We start from the raw sequence: 20,516 nt of genomic DNA, 5'->3' as shown, positions 1-20,516 counted from the left end.
CCCTCTTTTTCGTCCTCCAAAACATGCTTCCGATCTGTCCACTTCTCTTCATCTCCTGGAGTCTGGGCTGGGCCACCTTCATCTCTCACCTGGAGCACTGACAAAAATATGCTCTCTGGGCTCTTTGCTTCTAGTCTTGTCCCCTCCTATCTATTATTCGCAAAGAAGCCATAACAATCTCTCAAATTCAGATCTGATTATATTACTCCATGTGTAAACCCTAATTGTGTTACTCCTTGCTTTTGGATAAAGTACAAACTCCCTAGTTTAAACGAAAGGACTCTCAAGAACTGATTTCTGTGTACCTATAGAACTTTATGTCTTGTACTCTGGGTTCCAACCATTTTGTGTTTATAGAGCCTGTAGTACTTGCTGTCTCCCAACATTGTCAGTTTCATGCCTCAGTGCATTCATTCCCTTGTATTATTCAATGCCTAAGAAGGCTAACCCTCTCAAGCTTAGCACAGGTGTAACCTCCTCTGGGAAGCTTTTCCTAACTTCCCAGTCTGGGTGAGGTTCTTCTTTTCTGTTACCCATTACTGCCCTGTGAACACCTCTGTTATAGCATTTACCCTATATACATATAGCACCTTATACCCCAACTATCAGTTTGCTTGTGTCATAAAAGCTAATTTATGATTTCTTTGACAGCAAAGTTAATGTCTTATTTTTTTTCTATCCCAACGCTTAGCCCCAGGCTGGCATACAGTTGATGGACCATAAATAATTGTTTAAGAATGGATACTAAGAAACATCTCTCCAAACATACATTTTTTTGTAGATGCCTTATAACAGATCTCTTTAATTTTAAACATAGTGTTTCATTAAAGTACAATATAGTTGATTGCCATATAGGCAATATTTACTGAATTTTGAGGGTTCTTCACCAATAATTTCACACAATTTCTGGAACTGTACCATTTCTTAGAGATGATTGATCCTACCTTTTCTTTTTTCCATCGATAATTTTTATCCCGGAGATTAACATCATCAGTAGTTGGGGGTGCTATGCTATTGGCCTCCCATACCAGCCTTGACCTCTAACATAAAAACGTCCTTTTCAGTATATAGGGTTTATGTTTCACAGGACTGCCTATTTATTTGGATTCCAGGGGATGTTTAGTTATGGTGTTAATTTTCCTCCAGGTTTCTCTCAAGCCATCAGAGTATCAAGTGAAGAATTGTCCCATGCTTAATCTTTGGGAATAATACTGATTAAGTGTTGGGCCAAGGACTGAGGGGAGTGATTGATAGGGAACTGATCAAATGCTGGGCTGGATAAAGTGAATTGTATCCCTTTGTACTGAAAAAGTGGCTAAAACATCCTGAATGTCATTTTCTCTTATTATTATCTCAAAGTGACAAATTTAAAATCATTCAAAAGGTAGGGTGGGGTCCCTGACCCTGTTTAGTAATAACAGTATTTAACAAATATCTTTTTTACACTCTGCTAAGCACAGTTCTGAGTACTTTACATGTACAAACTCATTTAATTGTCTGAACAACTTTTGAGGTAGGTGATATTATTATCCCCATTTTACAGATGATGAGGAAACTGAAGCACAGAGAAGTAATTTCCCCAAGGCCAAAAGTTATCCATTCCAGTCGTACAACAGGTGTATTAATTTAGTTTAATCCAATGCATATTTCTGGAGCACCTATTAAATGCAATAATTGACAGGGTAGATAAAACTTGTACACTTAAAGAAAGGAAGAGTCATAACGCAACAGCGCCATGAGTGAATCGCCAAGGTGAGCCAGGCTCCTTTCAGTTGGTGGGAAATGAGGAACGATTGTGTATTTAAGGTCGGGAATGGCGCGGATGTATAGATTTGGTAAACCTGTTTGTGGAAGATGAAGAAAAGAGGCTCAGTTTTGAGGTGTATGGAAAGGGTAATTCTTTTTTGAAGACTAAGATTACTTTCAGAAGGGGCTTCTGATGCAGTCTATTTAGCATGAGGTAGGCGTAAGAAAATACCCAGGTACGACGCCTGTCTGGAGCAGGAAAGGAGAAAGGTTCAAAAGAAAAAAAAAAAAAAAGTAACAATGAGCTTTTCCTGCCCCCCCCCCCCGCCAAGAGAATCAATAACCAGCCTGCCCCCAGCACCACCCACCTACCCAAAAATCCCTTGACTCCAACTCAGACCCTTCGGATCTGTGCTGTTTAGAAGTACTTTCACATTCTAGCAGCCTAAGACTGAAACGGCCTTTAAACAAATGTTCGGAGCGAAAAACCCATTCCCGCAATCCAATCCAAAACGGACTCGGATCCTATCTGAGAGCTTTTATGGTCGCAGATTCTCTAGTTCCCGGCCGGCCTGTCCATCTTTTTTTTTTTTTTTTTTTTTTTTTACAACACGCCAAGACACACCTGGCCCTGGCCACACAGCCTGGGAGCCTACTCTAACGCCTGCCCATCCCGCTACCCTTTTAAGAGGCGGACCCCGCAGTGTCCTTTCCTCCCTCCCAGCCACCTCTACCCCCAGTCGTCTGGGCGGAGCTTCTTGCTAAAGCCCCAGAGCCCGACGCGGCCGCAGCAGTAGCGGAGAAGGACTGGAGACGCGAGGAGCTGAGTCTGCCGCAACCGCTTGGCCGGACGCTACGTGCCTTGGGGCTCCCACCTCGCTCTCGCGCGCGCCGGCCCCTCCCCACCTGGCGCGCACCTGGGCCAGGCCGGGGTCCTGCCGAGAGCCGGGAAGGCGCGTGCCAGGGGCCCTCGGGACCTGCAGAGCTCTCGAGCCATGGGGCCGCCGCCCGGAGCCGGGGTCTTGTGCCGCGGCGGCTGCGGCTTTGCCCGATTGTTGGCGTGGTGCTTCCTGCTGGCTCTGAGCCCCCATGCCCCCGGCTCCCGGGGAGCCGAGGCGGTGTGGACCGCGTACCTCAACGTGTCCTGGCGGGTTCCGCACACCGGAGTGAACCGCACAGTGTGGGAGCTGAGCGAGGAGGGCGTGTACGGCCAGGATTCGCCGCTCGAGCCTGTGGCGGGGGTCCTGGTGCCGCCCGACGGGCCGGGGGCGCTCAACGCCTGTAACCCGCACACGAATTTCACGGTGCCCACGGTCCCGGGGGACTGGGGAAGCTCCGTGCAGGTCTCTTGGTTGGCCCTGATCCAGCGCGGCGGGGGCTGCACCTTCGCCGACAAGATTCACCTGGCTTACGAGAGAGGGGCGTCTGGAGCCGTCATCTTTAACTTCCCGGGGACCCGCAATGAGGTCATCCCCATGTCTCACCCGGGTGAGTGCAGCTACTACATTGCGCCCCATCAACCCCCTACCAAGGCCAGTTTTTGTCCTTTTTTTTTTTCCTTATTTTCCTCGGTGCTGTCTTCTTCCTATCCCCTTGCTCCGAAGGGAAATCGAGTGCCCTTTCTGTCCCCACCGAGTGAGGTAGGGTCCTCTCTTTCCCGAGATTTCACCCTGCATGGTGGTGGTGGGGGGGGTGTTGGGCGAGAAGATCCTCCAGGATTTGCCTGTCTGGTGGAAAAGGGCAAGACAAACGGAGTGCGGAGGCTGGCAACTAGAGAGGACTGTTGGGGCTCTTTGCGTCCCCTTTACCAGGTGTTCCACAAGGGCTCCTTGCACTATCTCCTTTGTTGGTGGGCACTGGCTTTGCAATCATGACAGGAGAGAAGGCGACCTGGAAGTCCCTTCCTCACTCTTTTCCAGTTAAACAGCCTCAGGCCCAAAGCAGGGTTTTCCCTCCTCTCTCCCTGTTTTTCTCTCCATATTTCCTAGTATCAGGTACAAGATTGTGTTACTGTGCCCTGGTAACCTCATTGCAGTTTGAACAGAAACTTTGCCTAGTTCTTGGGCTCTTCTCTGCCCCCGCGGGGTCTCAGGTCCCAAGTGATTGTCGGTATCATTGCTTTCATTGGCCTTTGAAAGATCCGATTAAGGTTATTGAGTGGTGAAACAGGTGATCAATGTTACCAGAAAAAGAAGAGCTTTGTGCTTGAGAATAGCAAAGGCCTAGACTTTGGGGGAAAAGTGGTCCGGGTAGGTCTTCATTTTGTGGGGATGTTGTGGGTTACCGTTTTTCCCTTTTTGGTGATTCTTCCAGAAACCTTATTTGTGATTAGGTAGTCTTAGCATATGTATGATCCTAAGCCCCAGAAGACAGAGAAAAAAATTGGATAGAAGGGAAGGGACACATAGTAGCAGTATATCATAGTTGTTGAGAGCTGGGGCCCAAGTCAGACCTTGGTTAAATTCCGGCTCCATTGCTAACTAGTCCTGTGACCTTGGGCAACTTATTTGAAGTCTTACAGTCTGTGTTCCCTCATCAATCAAAAGGGAAAGAACTAAGAACTACTCCCACAGGTTTGCCTTGAGGATGAAATGCAGTAACTCCTGTAAAGAGTTTAACACACATCCTTCTCAATAAAAGCTAGCTGATAGGATTAGCCTTTTAGGGAATCACTGGGGAGCTGAATCTGCTTATTTAAGTGCTAGAGGTTTTGTGTGGGTTTGGCCCAGCCTAGAGAGAGCATTCCCTTTGAGTAGCTGGGTGGTATAATGGAAAGAGCACTGGGTTGGAACTCAGAAGATCTGAGTTCTTTTAGTCCCTTCTTTGTCTCTAGCAGCTTTGTGACCTTGTATAAATTACTCGCTAGCCAAGTGATAGTAGAGAGGTAGAAGGTGGAGGCCAAACTGGCAGCATGTGGAGAGGCAAAAGCGAACTAGATGAACTCTTATGATTTCTTCCAGCTCTAAAGTGCTGTGATTCTTAGATTTGAATATCGGTTAAAGGAGCAGCTGTATCTCTCTTAGTTGATAATTCATTGGTTTGAATGAAATTACTTTTTAAGGCCTGATAAAAATGAAGAAGGATTTGACAAAATTTGAAGTCCTTATGTTTCCATTGGCTACCTAAATGCAAAAGTTTGACTTTGTCTCCTCCAAATGAGATTCATTTACATGGATGATTGGGAATTGAAGAGTACCCTTTAATAAGTCCCCGTTTAGAGTGCTTTCATCCTAATTCTGTTAAGAATATAAGCTTATATTTGTCCAATAGTTTTAAGGGACAATAAAATTAATTTTTGTTGAGCTCCCACTGAGTGCCAGGCTCTGTACATACATCTTACTTGTACGTTATTGAGAGACCATATGGTGCACTAGGAAAAGCATAGGCATTGTAGTCAAGAATGGGTATCAAATTCTGGGGGTTTTTTCCTTTTTTTTTTTTTTTTAAATTTTATTTCTTTTCAATGTTCCAAGATTCATTGTTTATGCACCACACCCAGTGCTCCATGCAATATGTGCCCTCCTTAATACCACCACCAGGCTCACCCAACCCCCCACCCACTCCCCTCCAAAACCCCCAGTTTGTTTCTCAGAGTCCACAGTCTCTCATGGTTTGTCTCCCCCTCCGATTTCCCCCAACTCACTTCACTCCATCTCCCAATGCCCTCCATGTTATCCCTTATGTTCCACAAGTAAATGAATTCTGGTTTTATTACATAGTAGCTTTGTGTCCTTGGTCAGGTTCTTTAACTTTACTGAGTCTCCGTTTCTGCATCAGTAAGATGGAGATACTTCTGTTGCCATGATTCTTACAGATAATAAATCAAAACCACCTGGCAGATAATAATTACAATCAAGTAAAGTTAGTTATTACAATAGGTTAATGCTAACAAGATGCAAAAAACATACAAATAAATGTTCATGCAGCTGTCAGTTTGAATCTACCCATGGCTGTTTTGTTTCAGGATACTATCATGTAGAAATAAAGCCGTAAATATTGACCACCTAATTAAAGTACACTCAGAAAAGTATTTGGGGACTTTGAAAATTTCTTCCTGACATGATAACCATAGTAAATTTTACCATTAGGGCAACTAGCCATCAAAAAACTACCTAGTTACTTGAAGTATAGAATCACATTTCTTCCATAAACTCCTAGAGAAACCGCTTTTCAACACAGGGGGAAAAAATCACTTTGCATTTCATGCACGTGTGTTGTTGAACATTTGTTCCAAGTTCTGTGTGTTTTGCTTTGCTTATTCCTGAGAGTAAGCTTAAGGTTCATTGTAATCTCTGGTCAGAAACAATTTATCCTGGATCTTCATGGCAAAGAGGTGGGATTGAGGTTTAAGTGTTGATTAACTCAATGTGTATTGGCTTGAATTATACAAGGGACAGCAAATGTTGAAAAGCCATTGCTGTCGTCGTTGTTTATGAAAACTCTCTTTACCCACTCTCAATAAAGCCGGTGCTAAAATTGTTTGTTCTTTGAGTTTATGCTGAACATCCATGCTCACACCTCTCACAGGCCTGGGAACAAGACTAATTTCTTTCAAGTAACAGAACTAACTGGTTTAGAGCAGTTGCTTTAAAACTTTTGTTTATTGAAGAGAAACTCCACTTTAAGAGCAATCAGTTAGGAAAATGAGGCTTTTTAAAAGATTTATTTATTTGAGGGGCACCTGGGTGGCTCAGTGGGTTAAAACCTCTGCCTTCAGCTTGGGTTGTGATCCCAGGGTTCTGGGATCGAGCCCCACATGGCATTGGGCTCTTCTGCTCGGCAGGGAGCCTGCTTCCTCCTCTCTCTCTGCCTGCCTCTCTGCCTACTTGTGATCTCTCTCTGTCAAATAAATAAATAAAATCTTTTTTAAAAAGATTTATTTATTTGAGAGAGAGAGAGAGAGAGAGAGAAAGAAAGGGAGCAGCAGGTGGGGTGGAGAGGGGGAGGGAGAAGTAGGCTCCCAGCTGAACAGGGAGCCATATGTGGGACTGGATCCTAGGACCCTGGGATCACAACCTGAGCCAAAGGCAGACGCTTCACCCACTGAGCCACCCAGGCAACCCAAGACTGTTTTTATGTATACCAAAATATCACAGAAGGTGGTTGTAGCCTTGTATCAAGCAATGCGGTTTATTCCCATTTTGGTTTGCAAAGTGTCCAGAAAATCCTGATTCACACAGATAAATAATTTGAAATGACAGATATTTATTTAAAGTTTTTCTTGCCGTCTCTGGGTATTTTTCAGTCAAACTGATCCAGAACCCTGGAAGAAAATTAGGAGAAAATTTTGGTTTTCAAGGTTAACCACTATTCATATATCTTAAGTATGAGAATGAAATAAGCAACCAAAACTCAGAGTAAACACGTAAGCCATGTAAAATGTAGGATTGTCACAGTGAGACATGTTGCACATGCTATTGTGCAACTAACTGTTCTGCTTTTGCCAGGCAGATGGGTCTGAACCTTGCATGCTGTCTAATTGAGCACAGCCCACGGGTTGAAGTGGTGTAGGTACTTGCTTGTACAATTTTCTTTGCATCAACAAGCGCAGACATGAATTAATTCAAAGACCTGAGCAGAGCTACAACCTTTAAAATCTATGACACATTTACAGGGACTTGAAACACATTCAAAGGCATGACAGGAGAAGCATTATTCCTGAGGGCTGTGGGAAAAAAAAAAGCCAGAATAAACCAAGCAGTTTAAGTCAGTGATTTGGTGGTCTCTGATGAGATGTATAAAACAATTGCTTGTATATACAGGTTGAACATATTAAGAGGTTGGGCTCTGCCACTTACTACAGAACTTCCTCAACTTATGATGGGGTTATGTCCCTGATAAACCCATCACACGTTGAAAATATCATTAAGTCGAAAATGTGTTTAATACACCTTAACCTACTGAATATAGTTCAGCCTAACCTACCTTAAACGTGCTCAGAACACTTACATTAGCTTACAGTTGGGCAAAATCTTCTAACACAAAGCGAACTTTGTAATAAAATGTGGGCTATCTCATGTAATCTGTTGAATCCTGTAATGAAAGTGAAAAACAGATGTTTGTATGGTACAGAAGGGATGTAAATGTAAGATTGTTTACCACCATGACCGCATGTCTGACTGAGAGTCCCAGGTGGCTGCCACTGCCCAGCATCAGGAGATCGTATCTCCTGCATTTTGCTGGCTCCTGAAAAGTTCTACTTTCCAAATGTGAAGTACAGTTTCTACTGAATGCACTTTGCTTTGATACGGTCGTTAAGGCGAATCATTGGAAGTCAGGGGCTTTCTGTATTTTTAAAATCTTAGGCCAGTCATTTTACTTTAAGTTTCTATTTTCTCCTGTTTAGGATGGACATAATGATAATCTTGCCTCATAAGATTGCTGGGAGGGATGCCTGGGTGGCTCAGTGGGTTAACCGTCTACCTTCTGCTCAGGTCATGATCCCAGGGTCCTGGGATCAAGTCCTGCACTGATTCCTGCATCGGGCTCCCTGCTCAGCCAGGAGTCTGCTTCTCCCTCTCCCGCTGCCTGCCACTCCCCCTGCTTGTGCGCTCACTCTCTCTCTCTGACAAATAAATAAACAAAATCTTAAAAAAAAAAATCCCTGGGATTAAATGAGATAATGCAAATACAGTGTTTAACACGGTGCCCGGCATATAGGAAACTACTTAAAATGTGTTTTTAATCACAATAAAGATAGTTAAATGTATTTTAGAAAACAAAAATGGAATCTGATGTTGGTAGTACATAATTCAAAGATGAATAACCTAGAGTACTTCAAAATCCACATTACCTAAAATCCTAACTTTACCACTTTAGGAATAGGGTGTGTCAACTGAATTCTTTGCAAGAAAATGATCTTGGGGCCCAGTGGGTTAGGGCCCAAACCTGTGTTTGTTATTCTTTTTTCATATAACTACTTCTCCCTCAAGCTACCAAACTTCATAAAGGACTTTGAGGTAATATTTTACACTGATTTATCACCACCCAGTCCCTTTTCAGCCACATGACATTTAATTTTTATTCTGCTTTTTTTCTAGGATGTTGACTTTGAAAAGAACCTTTTTTTTTAAGATTTTATTTATTTGACAGACAGAGATCACAAGCAGGCAGAGAGGCAGGCAGAGAGAGAGGGAGAAGCAGGCTCCACGCCGAGCAGAGAGCCGGACGCGGGGCTCTATCCCAGGACCCTGGGACCATGACCTGAGCCGAAGGTGGAGGCCTTAACCCACTGAGCCACCCAGGCGCCCCGAAAAGAACCTTTTTTAAATAGAGAGGTTCAAAAGAGGATGAGAAGAGACTGGGTAGTGATGATTTTCCAATATAAAGTACTATTTTAAAATCAATTTCTAGACACAAATTGGTATCTTTGATATCAAGATATCTCTGAAGTACCATATTTTAACAGATAATCACTCCTTTGAAGTTTTCCTAAGCAGTCTTTTGCCTCTCTTCTCTTTTGTTTCATTTCTGTTATTCATTCATTCATCTAACACCTCTTCTTGCATTCACACCCAGGCCAACAGCAGACCTGCCTCTGATAAATAACTGCTACTTCCAGACAATTCTGTCACTTTAAGTCTATTCACATAAGGTCCCCTTCTCCCTTTCAGTGGCTATTAGCCTGCTTTTTAAAAGTCCCTGTGTCTTCTCATAGGAACAAATGCTTAGGCTTCTAATCAGTCTCCCCCTCCAGTCCTTTCTTCCAGTTCTTCTTCCACATTGCCACTGGAACACAGCTCTGATCACATCTATGCCATTGCTCCAAAGGCGATTACTTATAAATTTTAGACTGTGTTTCCCAGCACGACACACAGGACTCAATCTGGTCCCAACACACTTTCAAAGCTTTATGTACCTCTTCTCTCATGTTGACCCCTAAATGCCTTCTGTCCTTTCCCATTATTATTCCTTTGTTTGTACTTCTGCTTTTGCCTCCATACCCTTTTCTTCCCAGCTCTGCTGGCCAAAAACTTACCGATCCTTCAAAACCCAACACAGATGCCTCCTCATCTTTGAAGCTTTCTCAATTCCTTCTTTTCCTCTTCCCACCACAGCCCACACCAAAACTAAAATAATCCTTTTGTTTTGCTCCCATGGCACTCCATGTCCTATAGTACGTTTTGCATTTCGCTGGTAGTTCTGTGTTTATATGTCTTACCTTCCTACTGGATTGTAATATTTGATTAATTTTCATATTCCTCATGGGAACCTTTCTACTGTATGTGCTCTGAAAATGCTTGTTCAGTTGCTCTACATACCCAAGAATGAAAAAAAAAATGCCCAAGAATGCCAGAGAGCCATAAGATTCACTAGAAACTTATCTAATGGGGAAGGGGATTAAAGTTCCAACTCATCGAGGGGAGCCTGGGTGGCTCAGTCAGCTTGGCTGGGCAGGGCCTCTACCTTTGGCTCAAGTCATGACCTCATGGTCCTAGGATCAGAGCTCCTTGTTTGGTTGGGGGTCTGTTTCTTTCTCTTGGCTCATGCTCTCTCCCTGGGTTTCTCTCCCTGGGTTTCTCTCTCTCTCTCTCTCTCTGTCTCTTAAATAAGTAAGTAAAATGTTTTGTTTGTTTTTTTTTTTAAGTTCAATTCAACGAGCATTTATCAAGGGTCTATTGTATGTATACTGTGTTTTTGCCTGAATATATGAAATAATTAAGATAAAGTAGGGGGAATAAGAGTGTACAAATGCTTCCAGACTACAAGCTCCCTAATTTTTATGGTGATGACCATCATAGACCAGTTCATGGGGTTTTAATAATGAAATGACCTAGGTAACAAAGAGATAGTGAGAATGAGTATTTACATCGAACTTTCCCTGTTTTTTAAATTTTGTTTTGCTTTAAAAACTTGGTTTACACCAGCACTCAATTTATTTCTCCAGTTAAAATGCTTCCATTGAACATGTTGCTGATATGTGGAATTCCATTACATAAAAACCTTTAAAAAGAAATATAGCTCAATCAGTAAATTTTTTTCTAAGCACATAAAGAACTCCCCCCCCCCCCCCCAGTCTCTGGAAGATGTGTTATCTCCTACAGAATTCCATATTTAATCTCCGTTCCCAGGCTTAAGTGGAGTAAACAGGGGAGTATCAAAGACATTCTCCATGTTATTTCTGACTATAAAATTAATCCTACTTCTTGCAGAAAACTTGGAAAATATAAAAAGTATAAAACTAAAAATAAAAGCTATGCATAAAATTCCATAGTTCCATTAATATTTCTTATCTCCTTTTTCATGTATAGTTAGGGTTTTATATCCTGCTTTGATCATAAGGGTGGTTTTTATGACTATTAATGTAGCATTAAAATACAATTTGAAGGAAAACAAAAATCCATAGATATAACCACTTTAGCATCTTGGGGTATTTTTTGTCATTTTTTTGGTTAATTTTTTTTTGCTCTCCATATATATTTTAAGAATTATAATTATATACTGTATGTAAAATTTTGTATCCAACTTGTTATTGTAAGCATTTCCGCATGTAATTAAAAATAGAGGATTTCCCTGTAAGTTGAAGGGGGTGGTTTTTGACTGGGGGGGGTAGGGATCAAGCTTCTCTTTCATTAACTGGCAGAAAGGAAGTACAGAAATGGTGACAGGGAGGGGTATGAATTAGAACATTTAAAACAAAACTTATTCTCTACAGAGCTTTACCTAAATATATACTTCTGGCCATAAACGTGATCTGGTCTAACCCATATGCATTGCCTGTTGTGGCCTTGATCTTTTGAGAGGTTTGGTCACCATTTGTGCTTTTAGTTCCTCTTCTCCCATGATACTCCTATAGGTGATGTCTTTGTCACAAATAAGGTTTGTGCCTAGTTTCCCTGTTGATTGGTTAAGTAGCACCTCATTGGCTAAGACGACTTTTTTCATTTTCATGATGGACACTGAACTGTACACAGTTATTGGAGTTTTGCCCAGAGTTTACTTGATAGGGTACCACGAATATTATCTAGGGATGAAGAATTTTTTGTATCTGCAAATTTTGTTGAAGTATAACATATATACCCAAAGGTACAGAAATCATTAGTCTGTAGCTCAGTGGATTTTCACAGAGTCAACATACCTGTGCAGCGAACACTTAGATCAAGAAACAGAACAGTACCAGAACCCTGGAAGACTACTCATACACCAAGATGAAGAATTTTTGAACTCTGTGTCCTGAGGGAGTGACCTCTTGCAACATGTGGTAGGAACTCATTCACCCACAGAAACTGTGGCCTTCACTGCTCTGGAGCTAGTTACCTGTGGGGGTCCTTAGCTACATACTGTAGGGGAGTTCTTAACAAGCACAGAGGACATGAGCTTTTTGATGCAGTTACCAAGCCAGTTCGGAGTTGCCACATTTTGCTGTTAACACCCACTTTGGAGCTCTATGAGCAAAGCAGAGCACAAGGGTTCTTTGTTGTTTCTCTCTTTCCTGTTCTTTTTTCTCTTTAAGCTGTATGTATGTCTTTCTCTATATCATGGCACATACTTGCTGCTTGAATTTACCCAGTTGGCTTGTTACAGTATTGATTTCTTTGGAAAAGAAAGTTTGATGATTCATGCCTGACTTTGTGGAGGCCGTTAGGTTCAGAACCTAGGCGTGATTTACTTGGTTTTAATGCTTGAATGCTCAAGTTAACTACAAATCAGTGATTTTGAGTTAACCCTATTTATTTTGGGATTTTTTGAAAGAAGATGGTTTAGAACTCACTTGTTGATGTGTGTGTGTTTCGATACCAGTCATTATCTTTTCAGATGAACTATTGAAGTAGCTTAGTGAAATTCTGCCTTCAACTAAAAAGTCTTAGCTTTTAAAGAGAAAATACACCAAAATGTTAACCTTGGCTATTTCTGATTGGTAGAATTATGGGCGATTATTGTTCTTTTTCATTATGTTTTTCTATATTTTTTGAATTTCCTATATATATACTGAATATATTTTATACTTATAATCAGAAAAATCAGTTATTTTTTAAAAACCCAAAATATTCCTATAGCATTGATAAATCCCAAGGAAAGCATTAATAATGTGACTGTAGCAACAATAGGAACAAATCATGTCTGATAATAGAAATGACTTACAGGCTATTATGAGAATTTAAAGAATTGCTTTGACATTTTGAATATATCTAACCTGTATCATTGTTAATGTGGTCCTTTCTTATTAACACTAATTGGTTTCTTTATGTGTAAAATAACCTTGAACACTAAAGAATTTTAAAGACGTTCTCCTATTTTAATATGAACTGTTTCTCTTTACCCTTTCTATCACTATTTCTATATTTTTTCTCACCCCCCACAATACATACACACACCTCTCATCTTATTTTTATTTCTTTCCCATAAGAAGCCTGTTTTCCCTCACTTGCCCCCTTCAATATCTGTTCTTTTCAGTACTTTTAAGAATACTATTAAGTTTAACAGCTTTGTATGAAGAATCCAATACATTGGCAGTTTTCACCTATGACACACTGGGTTCATCTGATGACAGTGGTTTTTGTCATTCAAGAAAAGAGAATTTGCTAGAGTACGTGCAGAGGAGAATCGTGGTGTTGTTATTTTACACTTTATTAATGATATGCCAAACATACAAGCTCAATCAAGATGATATTTAAGGGCGCCTGAGTGGCTCAGATGGTTAAGCATCTGTCTGCCTTCGGCTCAGGTCATGATCCCATAGTCTTGGGATTGAGCCCCACTTTGGGCTCCTGGCTCAGCAGGGAATCTTCTTCTCCCTCTCCTCTGTCTTTCCCCCTGCTCATGCTTTCTCTATCTGTCTCAAATAAACAAAGTCCTTAAAAAATTGTTTAAAAAAAGATATTTAAGACATCATTAAAACTGAATTACTTGTTTTTAAAAATTAGCATTTCCCTTGAAGTGATAGTCCATTGGACAGATTTTGTATCCTACTTTTCCACTCTCTTCCCCTGCCTTTCATAGCTTGATTAATTCTACCTTAGATAATCTTACACACATACACACCCTCGCACACTCTTGGAGCCCTGTCTTCTTTTTTAAAAATTCTGAGCTTCCAGGGTGCCTGGGTGGCTGTCCATTAAGCATCTGAGTCTGTATTTCTGCTTAAGTGATGATCTCGGGGTCCTGAGATCAGCCCCAGTTGGGCTCCATGCTTAGTGGGGAGTCTGCTTGATATTCTCTTTCCCTCTGCCCCTCCCCCAGCTCACACTCTTTTTCTCTCTCAAATAAATAAATAAATCTTTTTTAAAAATCCGAGCTTCCTTCTGTGTGGTTCCACTTCTTTTGAAGTGAAGTTAAACATCATAACAAATCACTGCTCTCATATCTAACAACCTTGAATGTTGTCCATAACTCACTCCTACAATCTCCACAAAAACCACTCATGAGCCATGTAATCCCCCTGATTAAATATGTATTTTCTTATGTCCCAATATTTAAGATAAATTTGAAATGCCTTTGTTGGTTATACTTTAGGTATTCCAGTGATACTGTTTCCTGCAAAGTTTTATTACAAATATGGGTTAAATAATAGTTCATATTTGCTTTGCAGTTTTTAATCCTCAAAGTCTTTCACAAGCAATCATTTGTGGGCTCATTTGGGAACCCGCACACTGTTTAGCAACATTGCTACGGGATAATGTGTTGCCTCTACTTCCCAACAACTGACTTACAAATGAACTTTTGAATACAACCTATTAGACTTTCTTGTGTTACTTTTGTTCATAATGATAGCCTGGTGAGGTATAGTTTATTATATTTGTCCTGATCATGCTGGTTTAGAATTTTTTCTGCTTATTTTCTTTGCAGTGTCGACTCTAGCTCTACCTTCCCTTTTCCAGGTGTTTCATCTTAAGGATTCTGTGTTTTGTTTTCCTAACCTGTGGTCTAACCTATGGTGATCTCAGAAGTTGGCTTATTTTAATAGCATTTGTAATGTTCCTGAAAGTTTTGAGAATATAACTACGATTTGTAACCTAGTTAGCCATTAATATATTTTCAAGTTGGTACATCTTTTCCATTTTAGAGGATCTCAGCAATCACTTAGATGAATGCTAGAAAACTGTGATTATATTGAGTGAGGTCTTCATTAAAACATCTGTGAGCAACCTATATTTAACATTGTCCCAAATACTTTGAGTTTAGTGGTATTTCAAAGTCTTGCTTTCCGCCACCATCATTTCATTCTGGCAAGAGTACAGAATATTTAAGAGAGACTGAAACTGGCTAGTGCCAGCCCACCAGTCACCTCCCTTGCCCTAGCCAGCCCCCAACCCTTTTGCCATTCTTATTTGACTGATGCCTTTTCAATGAATTGATGAAGAAGAGGCTGTTGACTTACCTTAAGTAATGTAATTAAAGACCAACAGATTATTCTTTGATGTTAAGGAAAGCTACACGATTGCTCTGTTTTTATTTCAATCTAGTATACCAAGAATGAATGTGTTCTATTTGAAATTGAAAGGTAGCATATTACAGTGGAAGAATGGGTGTCCTTGGGTCAGACTATTGAGCTTGAATTCCAGTTCTACCAATTAATAAATATGTGATCTTGGGCAGGTTGTGAACCTGGACTTCATTGATCTTGTTCATAAAAAGTGGAATAGCAATACCCAGTTTCTGTGATTTTGTAAATAAAGTGTTCGATGGGACTCTTGGGTGGGTCAGTTGGTTAAGCATCTGCCTTCAGTTCAGGTCATGATCCCACGGTCTGGGAACCAGCCTCATTTGGGCTCCTTGCTCATGGGGCAGTCTGCTTCTCCCTCTCCCTCTGCCCAACCCAGCTACCCCGCTTCCCCACTCATGCTCTTGCTCACTCACTTTCTTAAATAAATAAAATCTTAAAAAAAATAAAGTGCTTGACATGGAGTGGATGTTTAGCAAATGTTAGTTCTCTTGAACCTTTTGCTAACAATTTTTTTTAAGATTTTATTTATTTACTTGACAGAGATCACAAGTAGGCAGAGAGGCAGGCAAGCAGGCTCCCTGCTGAGCAGAGAGCCCGATGCAGGGCTCGATCCCAGGACTCTGGGATCATGACCTGAGCTAAAGGCAGAGGCTTTAACCCACTGAGCCACCCAGGTGCCCCCTTTTGCTAACAGTTTTATTACTAAACGTAGCATTTCTCCTTTGGTTATTGTAGCTCTTCACTACCACATTTTGAGATATGTAGTTGTTTTATATGTAAAAGTGGGGAGGGGAACCCCATGACATCCAAATTGCTGTTTTTCTGGGAAGTTTTTGAGAAATGGAGGGAGAAATCACATAATCAAGAAGCTGAAACAACTATCTTGTTCTCGCTGTGCATTTCCACTTTAAGCAGCAACAACTCCTTAAAATCAAGATGTTAAGCTGTAACGATAGCAATGGCTATGGATCTTTTGATGACACAGTGACAAAGAGAGGGGACTTAGGAATCAGATGGATTTTGATTTGAATCGCAACTCTTGTCATGTAATAGCTTTATAACCTTGGCCAGATTAACCTCTTTAAGACTCAGTTTTTTTCGTCTACAGAATGGGAGGTGATAATCGTACCTACCTCGTAGGGCTAATGTGAGGGATAAATCAGAAAACATATAAAGCATGAAGTACTACACATCCAGGTTCTTCACAGGGTACTAACAACCTCCTCGCCCTAACCTGTAGCACTTTATTTTTGGAGATTGGCGATGGAGATCACTGCATGGCTTCTCAGAGCCTCTGATATGCTAAAGAAGCACTGCTCAACTTTGTTCCCTGGGATATTTTCTAAACTCACTGATCTGTAGAACCCTTTTTCTCTTAAAACATTTACCACTTGAAATAGAATTTGGAAAACATGATATCTCCATGCATTTGATAACCCCTCCTTGCTTCTCTCCTCTTCCCTTATTTTATTAGACTGGCCTCAGATTTTAACTGTATCAAAGTATTGTCAGTGTCAAGGAGTGAATAAACTAGTTATCTCACTGAGAAGAACAGCATGTTTTCAACTGTGATGACAAACATCTTAGTTATATTTCTTTATACTAATGTGGTACCTTTTATATCAAGTTAATGTGACTTCCAGGTATAATTCTCTACAGACCAGGCTTATTTTCCTTACTGACTTTCAGAAACAATTTACTGTGAAAGTATAAAAACATAAGTGAGACCGGTTTATGTTTGTTTTTATATTTAGTGTCTAGACCTTAGTACAAAAGTTAGCTTTTGTAATACTTCATAGAGGAGGAAATTTAATCTTCTCAATTAGTAGAGTGTCCTTATTTATGAATTTTTATATGGGATAATGCCAAAATTTCTACAGGGGCATATCAAATTCTCTTTTTCTCTAATCCAGAGACCTAATAGAACACTAATGGGACATCTGTGACTTTTGTACCCTTTGGTTCTTATGGCCAGGTCACAATGAGTACTGGATCTCTAAACACAATGTTCTTCCTAATTTTAATGATTAATGAAATTTCCAATGTAATTCCCCTATCACAAAGTGTACCTGAAGAGAATGTATGCAAAAAGGAGTTCCAGTTTAAACACAATTTTGAATACCCTATATGACAAGCACTGTACTGGATATTGTGGTAGAAGAGTGAGCAGAGAGTAGCTAAAGATAAACAACGATGTGGTCCTTTCCTTCCAGGGAACTCCCCTTTTCAGCTCTTATTGCATTTTTTTGACCAATGATATTTTAGCCTCACATTAAAGCATCAGTTTAGATGGGGCTTCTAGATCTACACAAAAATGGCACTCCCTAGAGTTGGGGACTATGTAAGGCACAGAGTGCATGTCCCTTCCATACATTCGAATGTGCAAATGTCGCCTGGTCTGAAGGGTTGAGAGTAAAGTGGCAAGTTGCGAAGACCATGTCCCAGTTTCACTGGAAATCTAGGCTGTGGTTTGGTTTTGTGCTCGTATTTTTCCTGTGGATACAGCAAGTTTATTCACTGGAATTCTCCTTCCTGAGGTCTCATGTTATAGGGAAACAGAACTGATTAATACAAGAACGAACAATCACCATAATTTCTTACGCCCCTTTGTATAAGTTTCCTTTGCCTGAAACCCCTAAATCTCTTGTTTGCCCTTTTTTACTGCCCAACAAATATCTTTCTGTTTTTAACCTGTGGTATATATGTTGCTAGTCAGTAGTTGCTTCACCTTGCACCATCACATATTCTTATCAGATCTGAACAGCTTTGGATATTGTACAATTTATTATCCCAAAGGATTGAATAAATTGATGCTGTAGAGTTTACCAACTAACCTTCCTCCAGAAAACATTAATAAATAGCAACAACAAATGTTGAATTTGCTTTCTAGAAACCTTACTACCCCCAAACAAAAACTATGACAATAGAAATTCAGCATAAAATTTAAAACAATTACAGAATACCCTATTAATGAGATAACATCATATACTGCAATTTCTGCATAGCCTTGCAATAGCATATCTTATTATTTTCTTCTACTTCATATCAGCACAAATTTAAGGTTGTATAGACAATAAACCTCTTCTAGCTGTTTCAAGACTTCTCTTTTATGTCCTCTGAACCCCCTCCTAAGTGGCTAAATTACCAGTCTCCCAGTGAGCCAGGATGACTGGGTTCTAACTTGAGCTGGAGAATGAAACGTCATCTGTCCTAGCTCCTGAATGTAAATGGGAAACTGAGGTATGGTCAGGCCCCAGGTTGGAGAGTGATTATTGCCACCATTATTGCTGCTCTGGCAGTATGGTGATTTCAGTGGGATCGGCACTGTGGCAGTAGGCGTCACATAAAACCCAAAGTCTATAAAGTAGAATTAGTGTTTTAACTTTTTTTTTCAAGATTTTATTTATTTGACAGAGATCACAAGTAGTCAAACAAGCAGTCAGAGTGTGGGGGGGGGGGAATGCAGGCTCCCTGCTGAGCAGAGAGCCTGATGTGGGGATCAGTCCCAGGACCCTGGGATCATAAACCTGAGCTGAAGACCGAGGCTTTAACCCACTGAGCCACCCAGGCACCCTGGTGTTTTAACTTTTTGTCTGTATATTAACATGTCCTTGCTGCAGGCAGAGATGCTTTATCAAGATATGCTGTCTTTGACTGTAGGGAGAAGGCGCACCTTAGACTCTGTTCACTGCAGTTATCTTTAAGGATAAATTTGTTTTCGGATTGAATCAAGATTCAGATTATCACTATGTATAGCATACTTAAAATGACATTTATCAAACACTTATTTGATGTATATTATGTGCCAGGCACTCTGCTAGGTGTTGTAGATACAGTGATGAAAGACCCAGTCCCTAACCTAAAGGAGTTCAGAGTTAGCAAAAAAACAAAAACAAAAACAACCCCCCCAAAACCAGATAACTTCAAGGGAAATATGCACTAGGCAGTGTAAAAGCTGAATTTCTAACCCAGTTGGGTCGGGATCTTATAAAAGGAGGTTGAACTTTATTCTGTAGGTGAAATAGAGCTCTTTTAAGGGCACTTAGCAAAGAAATAATATGAACATTTTTTCCCCTTTAGAAAAATTTATCTGGTAGCTGTGGAAGAATGAATTGGAGGCTAATACTGGTGGCTTGAAGACCAGTTAGGAAGTTGTTATAGACATTTAGGTAAGAAAAAACTGGAGAGGCAACAGAGATGTATTCTAACAGGAAAGAAATGGGCCTGTTTCTGATATGGCTACTAAGTTTCAAATGTCTCTGTATGAAGTACTTAGTGATGAAAACAAAATAATTCTATTGGCAGAGTTTTACTATGCAGAGTGAAGGATTAGTGTTGATCTGGCCAGAGAAAACCACTATCTTGAAATTCCTTGACCATAACATCAAACTGTAATTTTGTAATTAATCAAACTCCAGCCCAGTATTTCTGAAAGTATGAGCCACAGACCACATGCAGCAAAAGAACCCTGAGAACTTGTTAAACTACAGATTTCTGAGTCTGGCCTCAGACAGACTGAATCAGGGAATGGGGCCCAGGGAATTCAGTTTTTTAACAAGTTTCTCAAAGTAATCGTCATGCATATTAAAGTTTTAGTATCATTAATCTAGCCCAACAGTTTTAAAAATCTGTGACTACTGGTCCCTTAGACTCTTTCAGGGGTCCATGAATTGAAAACTGTTTTCATAATAACACATAGACATAATTTGCCATATTCACTGTGTTGATGTTTATTACACAGGTGGTATAAAAGCAATAGTGGGAAAATACTGCTGGCACCTTAGCAGAAATTAAGACAGAGGCACCAAGCTGTATTGTATACTGTATCTATATGCATTTATAATTAAAAAAAGTCCAGTTTCACCTAGGAATGCCCTTGATGAATCAATAAGCATAATTAATTTTATTAAATCTCTGCCCTGTCATGCACAACTTTTTTTGAATATTCTGTGTGATGAAATGGGAGGTAGGCATAAAACACTTCTAGAGCATACCAAAGTATGAGGGTGGTCTGAAGGAAAAGCACTTATATGACTGAGTTGTGAGCTGAAGTAGCCTTTTTTTTAAGATTTTAAAAATTTATTTATGTGTATGAGAGTGCGCACAAGCAGGGGGAGGGGCAGAGGGAGAAGCAGGCTCCCCGCTGAGCAGGCAGCCTGACTCTGGGCTCAATCCCAGGACCCCCAAGATCATGACTGAGCTGAAAGCAGATGCCTAACCAACTGAGCTGTTTTAATTAAAAATATTTAGTAATATTTTAAAATTGCTTAAAATAATCAGTAGTAAGAAGAGTGGTATTGTCATTTGTGCAAACCTCTTTAATGTCAGACTTAATAGAAGACAGCTGGATCTTCATATCTGCATTAGATCTATTGTGATTTGTTCT

General features: G+C 40.5%; 1 protein-coding gene across 3 annotated transcripts in view; it reads left to right on the top strand.

The window, feature by feature from the left end:
* The window catches only part of LOC111161299 (ring finger protein 128, E3 ubiquitin protein ligase), a 100,571-nt gene that overhangs the window by 36,265 nt on the left and 43,790 nt on the right, over nucleotides 1-20,516 (top strand). The window contains exon 1 of one of the 3 annotated variants that reach the window (XM_022524881.1): nucleotides 2,556-3,234. The exons of the other annotated variants lie outside the window; for them this stretch is intronic. Coding sequence (XP_022380589.1) covers nucleotides 2,742-3,234 — 493 coding nt within the window. The 5' untranslated portion in view covers nucleotides 2,556-2,741. Of the gene's footprint in view, nucleotides 1-2,555; nucleotides 3,235-20,516 lie in introns of those variants that run through there. 3 annotated transcript variants of the gene reach the window in all.

Source organism: Enhydra lutris, unplaced genomic scaffold, assembly GCF_002288905.1.
Source record: "Enhydra lutris kenyoni isolate GAN:26980312 unplaced genomic scaffold, ASM228890v2 scaffoldscaffold83, whole genome shotgun sequence".
Taxonomy (NCBI): Eukaryota; Metazoa; Chordata; class Mammalia; order Carnivora; family Mustelidae; genus Enhydra; species Enhydra lutris.
The sequence above is the reverse complement of the archived record's forward strand: the minus strand, read 5'-3'. Positions and strand labels throughout refer to the sequence as shown.